Source organism: Carassius gibelio, chromosome A19 (assembly GCF_023724105.1).
Source record: "Carassius gibelio isolate Cgi1373 ecotype wild population from Czech Republic chromosome A19, carGib1.2-hapl.c, whole genome shotgun sequence".
NCBI lineage: Eukaryota > Metazoa > Chordata > Actinopteri > Cypriniformes > Cyprinidae > Carassius > Carassius gibelio.
In genome coordinates, this window is record NC_068389.1 from 25,391,719 (window position 1) to 25,409,800 (window position 18,082).

Genomic DNA, 18,082 nt, shown 5'->3' on the forward strand with positions numbered 1-18,082 from the left:
GTCACTCCAGTTTTATATCCTTCCATCTCCTACGTGGGACTCGATACTAGCGGTGGGGCTCAGGTGTAGCTCATCTCCAATCACTACACCTGGCCTCACTCCTCGTTCCCACGCCTCTCGGCCCCGCCCCACTCGCCACATACCCCCATCGCCCCTCGCAGGCCGGGGGGTACTCCCGAGACTGCGCTCTACTCCCCCCCCCCCCCCCCCCTTCACTCCGGGGGAGACCGCTCACGGGGACCTGCGGGAACCTGGGGGTAGGACAGACGAGGCGAGAGAAAAGGAGATGGAAGGAGGAGCGACAGGGACGAGAGAGGGGAGAGAGGAAAAAAAAAAAAAATCCGGTTCCCAGACGCACTGCTGCTCGGCCCTCCACCGGCTGGGTGATCTCCTCCGCGGTGCCCGGCGGTGGCACTGGACGGCCCTCGGCGGACGGCACGACACTCCTCCGCCGCCCGGTGGACGGCGACGGCTCCTCCGATTTTGGGCAGCGGCAGGAGTCCCCCGTTCCCTGCCCCTCCGGATTCCGTCACGGAGGCGGCAGGCTCCGGCCCCCTGGCGAACGGCGCCGACTCCTCCGCTCCCTCACGGACGGCAGCCGCCCCTCCTTGTCGTGGGCGGTCGGCAGCGAGCTCGCCCGTCCCCGGCAACTCGCTCCAGCCCACCGCCTCGAGCGTCCATGGCGGCACACACCTCGCCAGCTCGAGGGCACCGCGGATTCACCACAGCGGCGAGGGATCTTCAGCAGCGCGTCCCTCCTTCTCCCGGGCTTCGGCACCACTGTAATAAACAAATCTCCATATTCATCGGGAAGAAGGAGGCGGGAACCGGCGCACAATCAAAACCATTTTAATACTCAAAAGTAAACACAAAGCAGCGCGTCAGCCCCTCACGGCGACTGACGCGCACAAATAAAAAGCAAACATAAAGTAATGTCCCAGGCCTGGTCCTCTCTCGTCCTTCACGGTCGTCACTCCAGTTTTATATCCTTCCATCTCCTACGTGGGACTCGATACTGGTGGTGGGGCTCAGGTGTAGCTCATCTCCAATCACTACACCCGGCCTCACTCCTCGTTCCCACGCCTCTCGGCCCCGCCCCACTCGCCACAGTAATGTAGAATAAAAAAGAATATTATATAGTGTATATATAAAATATATGAAGTTTAACATTTAATATGTATTTAATAAATTGATGACACAAACTCACACGCCCTCAGTTCTGCAGATGCACACCTACAGATGCGCAAAATAGGCAGCGTTATTGAGATTTCACAGCACTAGACGTGTTTGACGTTACTGAGCAGAGAAGAGTGAACACAAGCCATCCATCAGAGAGACAGACTCAGGTATGAGTCTCCACTGACCTCAAAACCACACGCTGTTACAAATGCCTCCCAGACCCACAGCCATGTTCAGGGAATGGATAAATGTGACGGGATGTGATGTGACAATAGGTGATTCAGACATTTGGGTCACAGACTTCATAAAGGTCCGAGCAATCGCACTGGATTCCACCTGACAATCCATCCAGCTCCACAGATTTATAACAACAGCAATAACATGTTCCTGTTCAGCTGTGCAAGAATGCAAGCAAACATGCTTTTTTCATTTTCAATATTGAGATTTGATTAATATCCATGTAAGGTTTTTTTATCTTTTAGCATTTTTGCTGTTCACTTAAAGTATTTCAGTGTACAAGTTCAAAATCTTGTTACCAAAGGTTTAAAATATTTGTGCTTTTGCTATTTTATAGCAACAAATACATGTTTTTCGAATATACATACACACACACACATATATATGTGTGTGTGTGTGTGTGTGCATGTATGAATGTATGTATATGTGTAGCAATAAAAGGGTTGCACTATGGGACAGCATTAAATAGGTCATTCCAATTAGTAAAAAATAAAAATGCTGGTCAACTAAATATAAACTCAATATATTTTGAAATACGATTTTAATTCATGAAAATCAAGACCTCGATCAATTTTAAGGGGGTAATTAGTATTTAAACTAGCTAATATGCATGCCACTTACTTGCATGTTAGTTTATACTTCATATAACAAAAATATAAGCCTTTACCTTTTTAATGCATTAAATCAGAGTTGCTCACGCATGTCCAGGAGAACAACTTTCCTGCAAAATGTAATTCCAACTCTAATGAAATGCACCTGAATCAGCTAATCAATGTCTTTAGGTTCACTTGAAAATTTCCGCCAGGTGGGCTGGAGCAAGACTGCAGGACCAGCAATGAGAAATATATATACATGGAATTTTTTAATTTAAAATAACTATTTAAAATAATAAATGTTAATAAACCATATTTAAATGTACTAAATGCAGCTGAAAATTTAGTATTAGTACATCTTTTTGCTTTTGTTCAAATCATAGATCACGCAAGGTTGCAAAACTTAATAATGCTTGACATATCATATTATTATCTTATATTCTTTATTCAGCCCTTGATTCCCAACAAGACAAACATTGTGACATGGAGTCCTTTGTCATTTCTAGAATGTTGAGTTAAAGTGATGACAGTGAAAGTATCTTTTAACATTCATACCACAGAAATTCTATTCTTAAAGATCGATACATCTACACGGGGTTAGTTGAGATCAGAAACAAAGCTTGTGTAATAACAGACTACATTACAAGACACAACTGACAATCGTGTGTGCAATCAAATATAAAGCTTAAAGGAATAAATCATTCAAAGACAAAAATTGACTGAAAATGTACTCATCGTCAGGTCATCCAAGATGTAGATGAGTTTGTTTCTTCATTGGGAACAGATTTGGAAAAATGTAGCATTCCATCACTTGCTCACAAATGGATGCTCTGCAGTGAATGGGTGCCGTCAGGATGAGAGTTCAAACAGCTGATTAAAACATCACAATAATCCACACTACTCCAGTCCATCAGTCTTAAGAAGTGAGGAGCTGTGGTGGTTTGTAAGAAGCAAATCCATCAAGATGTTTTAACTACAAAACCATTGCTTCCAGCTAAAATACTAGTCCATAATCCATAATATTGCTTTGTTATTGAGTTGTCTCGTCTGAATCAGGAGAGAAGAATGCACAGATTAAAGACCATTTAAAAACCAAAGTATTTTACAAACATGCAACTTCTCAGTTCAGATACGTTAACTGATGGACTGGAGTAGTGTGGATTATTGTGATGTTTTTATCAGCTGTGTGGAGTCTCATTCTGTCGGCACCCATTCACTGCAGAGGATCCATTGGTGAGAAAGTGATGGAATGCTACATATCTCCAAATCTGTTCCCAATGAAGAAACAACCTTATCTACACCTTGCATGTTCTGAGGGGGTATATTTTCAGCATTTTTTCATTTCTAGGTGTACTATTCCTTTAAAAATGACGATAGAAATGTTTGCACTTCACTTCTGAATCAGTCAAAGCTTCAGGTGTGATGGTAGGTTTAGCTGTTATCAAATGTCCTGAAATGACATTTAAAGTAATGCTTGAGACCCTTTAGCATGATAGCATATCATATATCCTTACTGCCCATTTAAAACATCTCTTACAGTATTTAATCATAACATATTATATACCAGCTAATATGTTGATAAAGCATGTTTAAACACCAGTATGTAGTAAAGCTTAGCGAAACCCTCCTCAATATTTGAATTCATCCATTCTTCTAAAAATATAGACTCCCATTCAAAGCATATTCATACTTATTTTTTGATTTTTTTAATTTTTTGAAGGTTTCATTGTGTATATTGAATACATTTATCATGAACTGTTATAAAGCATGGAGAGTTGAGTTGTAATGGGATGCTCTATAAGCTGCTGTGCAAATCCAACACCCTCCTTTCATCCAAATCAGTTTGAATCACCATTCAGAGCAATTTGCAACACTGCAGAAAACACAAACTCGTCATCATCGCAGAGATTTGCACCGTGAGAGCCAAGAAGCTACATGACGGACAGTCCCGTGAATCTGACTGTAATAATAACAACGTTTGAGAGCATTTGGTTTATTACAGAACCTTAAACCAGAGAGAAGCCAAGCTGGTCCTGACTGAGAGCTGAACTCAGCGGTGTGTGGCGCGGTGGCAGCCGCAGTGGAAGTCTGCGTTAGGGTCGAACAGCAGCGAGGCTCGGTTGTGGTTGTGTGGTAAGCAGTCGAGGTGATACCAGGCGTCGCAGTCGTCACACTGGATCCACTGCACGGTGTCCTGCTGCGGGAGACGACAGTGAGCCGCTGCACAGGGTTCAACGCCCTGAGCCACAGCCATCTCTTCATCATCTTCTTCAGAGGAGGAGGATGATGAAGAGGAGGAGGAAGAGGTGGAGCTAGAGGAAGATGATGAAGAGGGAGACGGCAGGGAAGGCTGCGGCAGCGGGTGTTTTCTAGGCCTTCCACGTCGACGCCTGCCAAGAAAAAAAAAGATGAATACGATTTTACATTAACAAATGTAATTCATTCATAAACTACCGATTAAGATTTTAACAAATGTAATTCCTAAAATAAACTACCGATTGAAATTTGAATGGATTTATTTTTCTATAACATGTTTCACTTATTAAATAAAATTTACAATAAATAAATATACATATTATAATTTTAAAGAAAAAGTTATTTATAAATTTACATTTATATTTAATTCCCATAAATTTTTTAGGCTTAGAAATCACAAATTCCCTGATATACTGTGTGTGTGTGTGTGTGTGTGTGTGTATATATATATATATATATATATATATATATATATATATATATATATATATATATATATATATATATATATATATATATATATATATATATATACATATATACATATACACATACATACATACATACATACATACATATATATATATATATATATATATATATATATATATATATATATATATTTGTATTAATTTACACAAATTGTCCAGGCTTGGAAATAGCAAATTCCTTGATATTTTATATTAATATATATACTATTTTTTTATATATTTATATTAGATCTATACATTACTTAAAATGTTAAAACAAAATATATATTCTAATATGTTTATTTTAAATATTAAATGACTTATTTTAATTTAATCGTTTTTAAATGCATGTCCTTTTATATATACAATAAATTATATATATATATTGCCTGATATTTTATAGAAATTAATGGAATAAACTATTACCACAATTCCAAAAATCAAGAATATGTGATTTGTTCATTCTCTTTATTTAACTAATAAAAGTACAAAGAGCATATTTCCAATGATTTCACTGGCCTTTTAAATGTTTTTTGTAAAAGTGAATAATTAGGATAGCTGTAACCCACTCCAACACCCAAAAAGTCGGGACAGAGGCATGTTTAACTGTCACAACAACTTTCCTTTCAATTACAGATTTTAATCGTCTGGGAATTAAGGATGCTAATTTTTTTTTAAGCAAAACTTTTCTCCATTCTCACTTGATTCAGGACTTCAGCTGCTCTTCAGTCCAAAGTCTTCATCGTCTGATTCTTCTTTTCATGACTGGTCATACATTTTAAATAGGAGACAGATCTGCAGCCTGTCAGTCACATCCACACGTGTCTATAGAGCGCTCTTCTATCACATGCAGAATGAGACCACCTGGCTATGTCTTGATCTAATAACCATGAGCTTCCCATGAAAGACGTCATATCTTAATGGAAGTATACATCTCTGAGCAATTCCAGAATATACCTCCACCTCAATGATCCCTTCACACACATTGCAGTCACTCATGCCGTTTGCTCTGATAAACCCCAAACACGTTTGCTCTTGCACATGTCTCTTATGAAAGTCTGGATGGACCCTTTTGTCTTTACCACTGAAAATTTGATGTTTGTTTTCCCCCAAAACAAGCTGAAACATGGACTCATGGAGTTCGGACCTAAAGAACTTGCTGATGTCTCTGCCTAGAATTGAAGTATAGATTTCTCCTTTATAGACTCTAAATAGAGATTCAAGTTGCATTTCTTGATGCAGCTGTTTTTGGAGGTACTCCTGAGCCCATGTGGCTATATTTAACACTGCAGCACGACGGTTTCTCAGGTCACACACATTCGGTTTCCTGCCTCACCCTACAAACTGGGATTTCTCTGGATTCCCCGACTCTTCTTACAATATTATGCATGGCAGTTGGTGAAAGAGCTAAATTATTTGCAATTTTGCATTTGAGAAATCATTAAATGAAATTAGGCACAAAGTAATGATCCCATGATCCAGCTTTCCTGGAAAAGACGGAGATGCTGCTTTTACACCCAGTCACCTTTGACCAATTCACCTGCTTACTGCAGAAACCGTTTCAAAGCAGTTTAACATGGATATTCTAGAATCTTTTCACTTTTTTAGAGTGCGACGCTGCCACAAAAATATATATTTTTTATTTTATTTACAAAATACATCTAGGTTGGTCAGTGAAACATTGGAAATTTTTTCTTTGTATTTTTGACAATTAAATAAAGGTTAAAGAGGATTGACAAATCACAGATTCTAGATTATATTGCATTTTACAAAATGTCCCAACTTTTCTAGGATTACAGTTATAGAAAAGTACACTCCCAATTAGAAATATTACTTGTATAATTTCTTTTTAATAATATTCAGAATAGAATAAAGATTGTATTCCTTTCCATACATTTCACAAACTTATAAATCACAAATTAGATACTCACGACTAGAAACATTCACTTTAATTTTCTAAGATATTTTTGCATATATATTTATTTGTTTGTTTGTTTTTAGAATGGAGATGCAGACCTCGGGATCATAAAATCCAGTTGTTATTTTTTTGTTTCTTCAAGACTTCATGATAATCGCGTGTGTAACTATCAAGTATTACTCACCCAGTTGAGGCCTGAAAGCGAGAAATCACGCCCCTCGCTCTCTCGGTCTTGGGCATCCTCGCTGACGGGGAGGTCAGGTTGTAATTCTCACTTCCCATCCCGAGGGTTGTGAAAATCGGAGAGCTGTTTGCCCTGGGCCTCCTTCCAGGACCAGACAAGCAGGACTTCTGCTGGCGGAGAGGAGTCAAACTGATGCCGTTGCCTCTGGTGTGACTCGAGATGTTCACGATATGATTGAACTGCCTGTTTGGTGGCACATTGCTCACATCGTACTGTGACCGGCAGTTCTGCTCCAGTTTGGGCAGAGGGGGCTGAAACACCTCGGACTCTGATTTGTAAAGCCGGCGTCTTTTCTTGGCTTGTCCCCGGCGTCCATCCTCCAGGTCTCTGCGGTTCGAGGGATCGTCCGAGCTGTCGTCCTCCAGCAGAACCGTGTGGGCGGACTTGCGTCGGCTCTTTGAGGATGGCGGGACAGACTTGGAGGAAATCTCTCCAGCGGTCTGGAAAGGAGGCGGTGTTGTTGGTGGGGCCAAAGCGCTGAACACCGGCGTTTTGAAGGGGCTAGTTTTCTCGCTCTTCTTAAAGGTCCAGCAGCTGCCGTTCATCTTGCTCAGGCTGCCGATGGAGTTGAGGATGACCGTGGCTCTGTTGATGGACAGCTTTGAGATGTCCACGCCGGGGTCTGGTTTGCGGTCCGAGCACGTTCTGATACGGTTCTTTATGTCCAATGAGAAGGAACCCGCTTTGGGCACAGTGATGGCGTCAAAGTCCAGCGGATGAACCCGTACTTTCTGGAAGAGGAAGTAGAATTCTGTACTTGCCCGTCCTGATTGGCCGCCGATGGTGAGCGTGTCGCCATCAAAGATTTCCTTTAAGACCCCTTGTTGGAGGTGCATCTCATTTACCCATGTGCCTGAGGAACAGAGAGAAACTTTTAGAAGAGATTTTACGGTCTACATCAGGACTCATAATAAAATAATCTACATGTATCCCAGAATGCAAATGTGTAGGTCGTTTTCACATAAATTAAAAAAAAAAACATTAGACTATCCCAGAATATTCTGAAACAAACCAAACACTAATTTCAACAATACTGCATTTGTAATAGTTTTATATATATATATATATATATATATATATATATATATATATAGAAATCATCCCTAAAATGGTAAAATATATACATACACACATTCTTACTATACATACATATTTATACTATGAAATTACTTCTAATGGTTATATATATATATATATATATATATATAAGTGTGTGTTTGGAATATATCAAAATAATATAATAACTATACTGTATCCGATATGTGTTTGTAACACACCATGGCTGCTGCGGTCCTTCACTTGAACTTTCCAGCTTTCTTCTCCAGAGGCATCAGCTTCTCTCTCCACATGGAGCTCTGCATGGATACGGGACACGATCGTGGACTCCAGAGTGACGTCACACAGCTCAGGGGCCCGTCCCAAACGAAACACACACTGGGCCAGTGCGGGCCTAAAAGTGTACAGGTCACGGACGGAGTCGGAGGACTCTTTTCCATGAGTGTTGCTATTGTTTGTGTCAGACAATCCAATCCTCAACAGCTGAAAACACGGTTGGACTCCTAACGACATTTTGACATCCCACAAATAAAAGTGCAGGAAAAACTGCAACACAGCCAGAAAACCGCAGAGGCTCTCACATAACACTGCGCTAAACGTCCTCCATCAAAGATCCTCCTTTCAGAAAGACTTTCAAATATGACGAATATAAATTCTTATTATGCCCAGTAAATAAAATTTGACATGCTAAAAAAATGTTTTTCATAAAATATTTGGAGGACAAACTAAAACACTGCAGCACAGATATTTCTGCACTTAATATCTAGGTAGATTAAATATTAAAAGTGGATAAGTAGCGCCAATGCCAGATGCTCAAATGCTGGTCTTCATTCTGTAAAACAGAACAATACAAAGCTTTAGTGGCACTATCAACATCAACATTTTTTTATGCATTTTATTAATCCCATAAGTGCACATTACAGTGTAATATATAAACATTTAAATATTATGCATTACTCTTTATACAGAGTAATACAAAATATGATAAAGGCATGTAATAAATACATTTATTGCATTAAATACTCCTATACATACTATACACACACACACATGCACAAAACATATACAAAAGAGTTGGTGTGTGTGTGTGTGCGCGAGCACAAACTGGAACATGGCTTTTCTCCAACAATACATTGATTTCTATACATTGACACTTAATGCATGCACAAATAGCAAAGTTACAGTTGCGCATCGTCTATTATTTACGCTGCATGGTAACAAACATTTCTTTCCGACACACTATTGGTTTAAAAAACGTGTCAAATCATTTTGAAAAAGTGTGCAGCATTTAGCAACGCAGTGGTTTGTTTGTTTGTTCTCGATTTTTCTCTCGTCGCTAAAGGAAATGATCTGAGCACGGATCGCAGCGCATAAACACACACTCACACAAAGCGAACCTCAAGCAGCTGCTGCACACACGCAAGCACTTCATCCCGTCGAACATTTCGATGATAAAACACTGACAAAAGCGTGACATACCCACAGTATCAAGGTATATGTTTTGTGAAACGCTACATAAGTCTTTTATTTGTGCTCCGTGGTAAATCTTATCGCCTCCTCTCCCCAGGAAGTGCTTTGAAATTTGGCGCGCCAGGAGCAGCACGAGTTTCCTTGCGCGAAATGTTCCACTTCCACTTCCGTCCATATTGTCAAGGAGACCGTCAAACATGACAAAACAGACAGTTTTAACAATAGACATAAATATCATATACAGTATATTTATGTCTATGGTTTTAACATACTTAGTTTTTTTTCTTAATATAATTATTGCAAGTAATTCGTAACACGGATGGATTTTTTTCAAAATGTTTTAAATTGGAATACAAATATATTTTGTGAATCCTTTGTGTCGGTATGTGTCTGTATTTGTTGTAATATCTATTAAGTTTTTTTATTGTATTTAGCTATATATGTATATATTACTGTGTGCCATTTTTTTATTCTAACTATTGCTATAGGATTTCAAATCGTTAATAGTGTGCATAACATTTCTGAATAGTAGTCATTCATTTTGCATCAGATAAAAAAGACAAGAACACCTACCATGAGATTTTTTAAGTCAGTTTTATTTTCCTCTTCCATTTAAAAGAGAAAATCATAATTGAACTAAAGTTGTGCTTGAAGTAAAACGAATAGTAGTACTAAATTAACAAAGCAGCTAAATACAAGATCCTCTGCATTGTACTTTGTGCATGAGTGTGAAGTATAGCTAGTTCATATTATTGATTTTATGCAAGTCTGTTATATATGTGTGTGAGAGATGGTTTTCAATGCTCATCTGAAAATGGAGATGCTATAATGTTACAAATCAGCTTCACAATCACAGTTTTCCAAGATGGAATAAAACACTCTGAGAAACTTATCTCCTGAGAACTTTTGCATGTAAGCTGACAAAAGATAAAATAGAATTGTATCAATGATTAATGAAATCTTCATAAATGGATGAAGAAAGCACACTCTCCTGAGCTCATTTGATAATGTGATGCCAACATCTGTGTAAAGCTCTGATCAAACTTACAGGATGGACTTGTATTGCCACTATTCCTATACCATAGAAAAAAGTATTTTCAGTCACTTTTCAGTGTGAAAAGTATATATTCGTATGCAGAATTATGATTTATCCTGCTCAACCTAATCAGGGTAAAGTTCACCTCACTAAACACAAATGCACATTTAAACACATTTAAAAGCAATAACCTTTGTAAATCTTAATCACACTGAACTTTGAGGAGTGAACACATTTGTATAAACCTTAACCTCTATATATAACTGACTGTAGACATGACTTCTGTCGTAGTAAGAAATAGAAAAATTGATATTCATTTCCTTTAATGACCAGCTCACCAGTTGTGATTTTGTTGTGCTCAGTTATAGCTGAGGATTGGAAATGTGCGCAGCACTCAAACACTGTTTTCTGTCCATGATTGTAAATTGCATAAACATAAAATTTGACATCCAAAAAATAAATCAAATTAGAAAACATTTCCAATTTAGCTGCTAAAATAACACTGATATTAAGAATACTTCTCATCAGAGACAAAGTAATGCAATGAAATCGAATTTCTTTAAATAGGCAACCTCTTGTTCAGCATGATTCTGTCATGCTTTTAGTTGTGTATATAGATCTATAACATCAGTGCATATATAAAGTATAATTAGCATTAATATAGTCTCAGTGAGTTTTGCATTATCCAAATCATTCTCAAGTGCAAATATTCAGTTAAAGCATGACCGTGTAAAAGAAGGGTTTCTGCAGGTTTTGTAAAGCTAAATGAAGGGCCATTGTAAGACTAGAATATATGTAAGAAATATATTAATATTTTTGCAAACCACTGTATTTACATTAGCTGCCATATAATTTTTATTTTTGCAAGGATTTTGTCTTTATTGTTCTTTTTTTTGACACCCTGTGTTGTTGTTGTTGTTTTGCAATTTTCCTCAGTGTGTCCTTCAGACGTAAAAACTTTTACCAGCATGCTAAGCCATGCCCCATAATGTAAGACTCCACCCACCAGCTACAGCTCATTTTAAAATATTGCATCATAATCTTCCTCACACATCATTTATTACCTGCACAAATGCATCCTAAAAATCAAGTGCTGTGAAAACATTAAAAAAGATAACTATACACTCTTAAAAAATAAATGTTGCAAAAGGGGGTTTTCATTTGATGGAGCCATCAATGCCAGTACAGAGCCATTATTTTTAAGAGTCTATGGTAGGAAGGTGATAATTGATTATTATTATTAAAAATATTTTCAGTAAGACTGCAGAAGCAAAATGTTTGAGCATGTTACAGTTGGAAATATAGATGTGTTTTATCCTGACTGTAGAAATTAGTCGAACACAGATGATTCAATAATGAAACCATAATTAAATATTTTGAATATGGTTATAGAATCTTTCTGTACTCCTTGCACGCAGTCACCTAACTAAGTTGGGTCTTATTTCAAAATCATTCCTCATGACTAATTGTCGGTGTCTGAGATTTTCAATAAGCAATTTTCTACAAGCCTTACACAGCTCAAAACTGTTCAAATATATTCAAATGAGGGAGAAAAAAGGATGGCATGAGAAGCGCTAGAAAGGAGATCACCGGAAAGGCCCAGGCTGTGGAGACACCCCAGCAGAATCAGCTCCTGAAACTGCTGAGACAAGCCGTTCCTTCAGAGGAGTTCTTCTGATCCAGGACCAGAACCCGATATCACAGCTGATCCTATTTACAGTGGCAAGCCATACGGACCTGATTCATCAAGGTGTTTAGTTTACCATTGGCAAGGATTATCAATAAAGCACTTCAAAGTCAGCGGTAACTGTGCAGATGGTCAAAAGGAAGCATTCGCACCATCAGCTATAGAACTGGGAAAGTATGACTCAAATGATTTGCGATCCCGCTCCGAACTCCCGAACTGACTCAAATGTTTCGCGATCCCGCTCCGAACTCCCAAACTGACTCAAATGATTCGCGATCCCGCTCCGAGCTCCCGAACTGATTAAAATGATTTACGCTCTGAACTCCCGAACTGACTCAAATGATTCACGAACCCGCTACGAACTACCGAACTGATTCAAACGATTCGCGATCCCGCTACGAATTCCCGGACTGACTCAAATGATTCGCGATCCCCAAACTGATTCAAATGATTCGTGATCCCGCTCCCGAACTAATTAAAATGATTCACGCTCCGAACTCCCGAACTGACTCAAATGATTCACGAACCCACTACGAACAACCGAACTTATTCAAACGATTCGCGATCCCACACCGAACTACCGAACTGACTCAAATGACTCGCGAACCCTCTCCGAACTCTGGAACTGATTCAAATGATCCGCGAAGCCGCTACGAACAACCGAACGTATTCAAACGATTCGCGATCCCGCTACGAACTACCGAACTGACTCAAACGATTCGCGATCCCGCTACGAACTACCGAACTGACTCAAATGATTCGCGAACCCTCTCCGAACTCTCGAACTGATTCAAATGATCCGCGAAGCCGCTCCGAACTCCCGAACTGATTCAAATGATTCACGAACCCGCTACGAACAACCGAACTGATTCAAATGATTCACGAACCCGCTATGAACAACCGAACTGATTCAAACGATTCGCAATCCTGCTACGAACCCCCAAACTGACTCAAATGAATCACGCTCTGAACTCCTGAACTGCCTCAAATGATTTTCCCACCCAAATCAAATGACACAGCCAGCGCTACTATTGGCTTAGTTCACTAATTTCATAACATTTACTGAAATTAAGGTACGAAAAGTATGTTGTTAATAAAAAAAAAATCAATATTTCCAATCCGAACTGTTTTCCACGTCGAAACATCCAGGAACATAACCAGGTGAGTAGATCACTCTCTCACTATTTGATAGCTCTAGTCTTTATCCACTCATCATCATCATCCAACAATCAGAACACAGGAGAACTCTTTGACCACCGCTGCTGTGCTTCAAAAGCTCTTGCAGCTGCTCAACATTGGTTTTCTCCGAGGTGGTCGGATCACATCAGATTGTGGTTAATCTTGCAGATCATGACATATCTACTTTTCCTCTCCCTGCAGTTTGGTAATATAAAGATTCCTCCTTTGAACTCCCACCTCTTCTGTGGGTTTTATTGTTCTGGGTCTGAATTTGGGCTCCAATAAAAGAAACATTTTCAATCTCCAAGGTGACCGACGTTATGACATGTTTCGCGTGTTTAAAAAAAAACTGTATTTTCCACACAATTAACTTATCTGTATACGCTGTTTTCACTGTCATAAAAACGGGCTGATGTCTTCCTTGTTCTATGAGTGCATGCTGCCCTCCTGGAAACAAGATTGGGCTAGTTTTGGCCTAGTTTTGAGAAGCAAGTGGGCAGGATTTGTTTTGAAAACCTGGCAATCCTGATCTGAATGCATGTGCTGGAGATGTACTTCTAATCACAGAGCGCCTTTACTGACGAGATGCCCATGGAAATCGCATTTGATTTTTTTGCACAGCCCTAACATCTAGTTAACAAAGCTTAACAGCATTGCCCTTTGTGTAATAAGTTACAGATACTGTTAAACGCACCAACTTAAATAATAAAATACACTTACCGGTTGTGGTCCATAAACAACACCTTCTCCAGACAAAGAGGGAACTGATCCATCTTTCAAGAATAATCTTTGTGCGAATCCGGCATTAAACTGATTGAGATTGAGCAAGCTGTCCTCAGCAAAATGTGCTGCACATAGTTTTACATGTGGATTATAATTTTCTAGAACCAAGTTTAACATAAATTGTAACCATTGATCTCTAAGTACAGCATCCCTGGGAAGCCCAAACAAAGGTGATTGGACTCCGAAATGAAAATAACAGCGTTTCGACGAATAAAATATCTCGCTTGGCATTGAACTTTGAGCTTTAGAATTTTACAGATATTATTTATACTCTAACAACAACACTATCTAAAGTTTGAAACATGGATCACGAAGAATGGGACCTTTAAGATGTGTCTTTCTTCTTTACATGCACTACATGGCCACTCTAATCAAGCCCTTGGCTTTAAACTAGTCTTAAAACTCCTCAGTAATTCAAAGTCATGCATAGTGCAGGGCCGTTTCTGTTCTTCAAAGTGTTTTTTTTAATGAATGTTGTTGACTTCTCTTGTTCTTTGTTCTTCTAGAATCAGTGTTTCTGCTTGTTCGCATCAGATGAGCCCAGCAAGATAAAGTGTCATTAAGGAACTCAAACAGTGAGATGTTACGAATGAAAAGTGGCCACACTGGTTAATGTGACTCAGTTTACTTTAAAGTGCTCAGGCTGTGCTTCCATTACTTGGATCCAATGCTTTCTCAGAATGTGGTGAAGCATCCAACTGATTTGCTTTTATGTTTTATGTTATGTTTTTTTTAATATATATATTGTGCTCCATATTGAAGCCTACAGGTTTGTTATTTTTAAGTTATTTATATACTATTAAAGTTTTTATGAATGTTTTGAATCTTATTTTATTTGTATATATATATATATATATATATTCAGTTATTATATTAGTATTTTTATATTTTGTCATTTGTATTAGTTCTTCTTACATATTACTTTTCTTTTGATTGATTTCAGTTTTAGTTTTTATTTCCAGTCACTTAAACTTCTTTCAAGGCAATATTTCTAATTTTCATTCATTCTCATTTCAAGTTCTTCATCTGATATTTATATATTTAATTTTGTTTTAGCATTTTTAATGAACAAAATGTTGATTTTTAATAAGAATAGCCTTGATTTGGAATGACATGAGTTAAGAACTATAACTTTAAAATCAGGTTGGCAGACTAACTGACTTCCAAAGAAAAACAGAATCACCTACTTTGATCTCAACTTCTGTGCTTTTAGTGTTCTTTCTTCCATGTGGACTGTACTGTATGGGCTTCTCTGTGAAACTGATATAAGCTTCAAAAACATCATTACACACATGTGAATCAGCATACTGTGCATACTCATAATAAAATTAAAGTCATAGCTAGGGCTTTTTCACTCTAAAGCTTGTGTGTTTCGAGCAAGAGTCCGTTAGACAATGTTTAAATGGGTGTGAAATCTGTTTTCAAACTCATGCATGAGACGAAAAATGGGAAGAATTAAAAATGTCTACGTTTTATATAGCATATGTCTGCAGAGTGACCGCTTTTGATAAATTTTCACTTTTTGGCAATTCTTTCATTATTGAAAAAAGTGGCTCAATTGACCTGCATTCATCTTATAATGCATCAGTCATTCCTGTTTGCCTGAAAATAAGCTAGTGAAAATCATAGGGAATGACTACAGCAAATGACGTGAATAATTGACATCTGCTGCTGGTGTACCCAAAAATATCACAGTTTGAAACCAAATAATGCAATGTTGAGCGAAATGAATTCAGGTTTAAACCAACCAAACAAACCTGAGAAATCAGCAGATCCAGAATAAATATGCAGCACATATACATTAAGGTTGTTGGAAATTGAATATACTGTATATATACAGCATGAAAAGTGCAATATCTGAATAATTCTGATGAAGTCAGCATATTGTTGTTTGTGTAAAACACAATAACACTGCTTCTCAATGTCTGTGTGGTCCTTTACACTGCAACCAAACATATACAGTATGAGTACATAACCCAGAGGCACACTTATAAGGCTTTGAGAGTAAACAATGACATCACAGACAAACACATGGACAACATGAACTTCATTGGGTTGGCAAATTATTAGTTGCTAGAGTCTAGTGACTATGTTCACAATAGTATACTAGCATACTACTTTTACTAGTATTTTGTGGTTCTGTCAGGATAGTCCCAGGAGGCAGAGGTAAGTGAATTCAACAGTGTTTATTTTCACACAACATCAAGTGCACGGTGAGTAGTCAGTGATTTCAGGTGCGGATACGGTGCAGATCATTCAGTGAGGGGCTGAATGCAGGGGAGGACGTCCATAGAAGAGAGGTCAATGCCACAAAATCACAGTTCACTAATGAATGAAGCAGAACAATGACACAAAGTTTAGTGTTTCAAAAGTACGTATACGTTACGTCTTGGGGGACATGGGACGAGCAGTAGACTGTAGCATGAGGTTTGTTCCTGTGGGAGGCTTGCCGTTGAACTGGGGCTGAGGTGAGTGTTTTACAGTGCCTTGATGAGCTCGCTGATGATGACCAGGTGAGGGTGATCATTGTGGGTCTGCTGGGACAGGGCTTGCCAGAGGAAGATACAGGAATGAAAAATTTGGTAAAATTGGGAAATGTTATGAATGAAACTTATTTAATGACAGCAACTGCAATAACAAGAGCCAAATGGGAAAAAAAAAGCTTTAAACAAGTAGAGTCACTTAATGTGGAGTAGCTACATGTACGTACATCAGATAAATATCTAAAATGCAATATGTAATAATGTATAACTGATAAAATGTATTATCAAGTTTATTATCAGAATGACTGAACAGCTTTGGTGAACAACACACCGTTTAAACTGATTTCATGTTGTTGTTTTTTTTATTGGATTTAAAAATAAATAAATAAATAAAAACATAGTAGGTTTGAAATCAAGCTTGTGTTATTATCCAGGTTTTTGTTCAACAAAAATTATCTTATAGCATCACCTAGCATCCAACCAGCGCTATTACCGTTTTTCTTGTGCAAACTGAAAAAAACCACACAAAAAAACATTTTATTTCTGATATTATTTCATGTGACAGCTATGTAACATACTGCTGCTCATTGTTCATTGTTCATTGTGCTGTTTAAATTTTTACATTATAAAAGAAAGTATATACTACATAGTATCCAGTATGCTAGTATTCCATTCCAACCTTGCATCTAATCTGTTTCTAATTTACAAAGCAAAAACAATGTAACATGACAGAACGTAATTCTATATAAACATGACGTCATTAAAATATAAACACATTATGATATAATCACTGCCAACCACATGTACACATTCATACAGCAGCATATAAACAGATACACATAGAATTATTTAGCTCTCCATGTATATTGCATCTGTATACGTGTGTTTCAGCACTACAGAAGCTTTAACACACATGGGTACCTTTATACCTATTCATATTAAGAGTTCAAAGCAATTCACCTAAAGTTTCTCATCTCAGGAGGTCTCAGAGGAAAATGAAGGGAATAAGGGACACATACACAGTCACTAAGAGTGACAGAAAGCCTCTGGGACCCCTGTTGCACTACTACAACACCAATACAGACTCATCAGCTTAGCATTATGGGAAAATGCAACACCAGAATGCAAAGCTCTCTCACCCAGCAGGGACTCTCTCTGACGATCCTTCAGGAGGGAGAAATGCAACACAGATGAAGTGTTAGGCTAACCATCACAAAACCTCTTTTAAATAAATGTGTTTGTGTGAAACTCAATGAATACACTCGTTCAATCTCACTTTACACTCCAACACAAACAAACAGATTATATTTGTATTGACTGATGGGGGATAATAGGTAACTGGCAAGACTGGACTGCTTTGCTGTTGGAAAAAGGATGAATTTGCAAGGTTTTGAAACAAAGGGAATGTTTTCTTGAGGCTACAACAGCATGCTATTTTTTCTCTGATGATCGCTGGATAAAGATGTGGCAGCTTACAGGCTGTTTTGAGAG

At 38.3% G+C, this 18,082-nt stretch overlaps 1 protein-coding gene across 3 annotated transcripts; it reads right to left on the reverse strand.

The window, feature by feature from the left end:
* Window positions 1-2,435: 2,435 nt before the first annotated feature.
* Window positions 2,436-9,599, reverse strand: LOC127935728 (transcription factor 19). 3 transcript variants are annotated; one of them, XM_052533838.1, is made up of 4 exons: window positions 9,433-9,599; window positions 8,175-8,785; window positions 6,838-7,750; window positions 2,436-4,399 (listed from the first exon to the last, which is right to left on the reverse strand). In XM_052533838.1, exons 2-4 carry the CDS (start codon window positions 8,464-8,466, stop codon window positions 4,060-4,062), a joined length of 1,545 nt encoding a protein of 514 aa, XP_052389798.1. In that variant the 5' UTR covers window positions 8,467-8,785; window positions 9,433-9,599; the 3' UTR covers window positions 2,436-4,059. The 3 variants fall into 3 exon arrangements, with proteins under 3 accessions (XP_052389798.1, XP_052389800.1, XP_052389801.1); XM_052533840.1 differs by having other exon boundaries at window positions 9,351-9,590; XM_052533841.1 differs by having other exon boundaries at window positions 9,340-9,590.
* Between the last annotated feature and the right edge of the window lie 8,483 nt (window positions 9,600-18,082).

Excerpts from the sequence above, each read along its gene's own strand:
- LOC127935728 (XM_052533838.1), bottom strand. The coding sequence starts at position 8,466 with ATGTCGTTAGGAGTCCAACCGTGTTTTCAGCTGTTGAGGATTGGATTG. Across the intron at positions 7,751-8,174 it reads GAAGGACCGCAGCAGCCATG|GCACATGGGTAAATGAGATG; the intron begins GTGTGTTACAAA and ends TCTGTTCCTCAG. Across the intron at positions 4,400-6,837 it reads CGCTTTCAGGCCTCAACTGG|GCGTCGACGTGGAAGGCCTA; the intron begins GTGAGTAATACT and ends TTTTCTTGGCAG.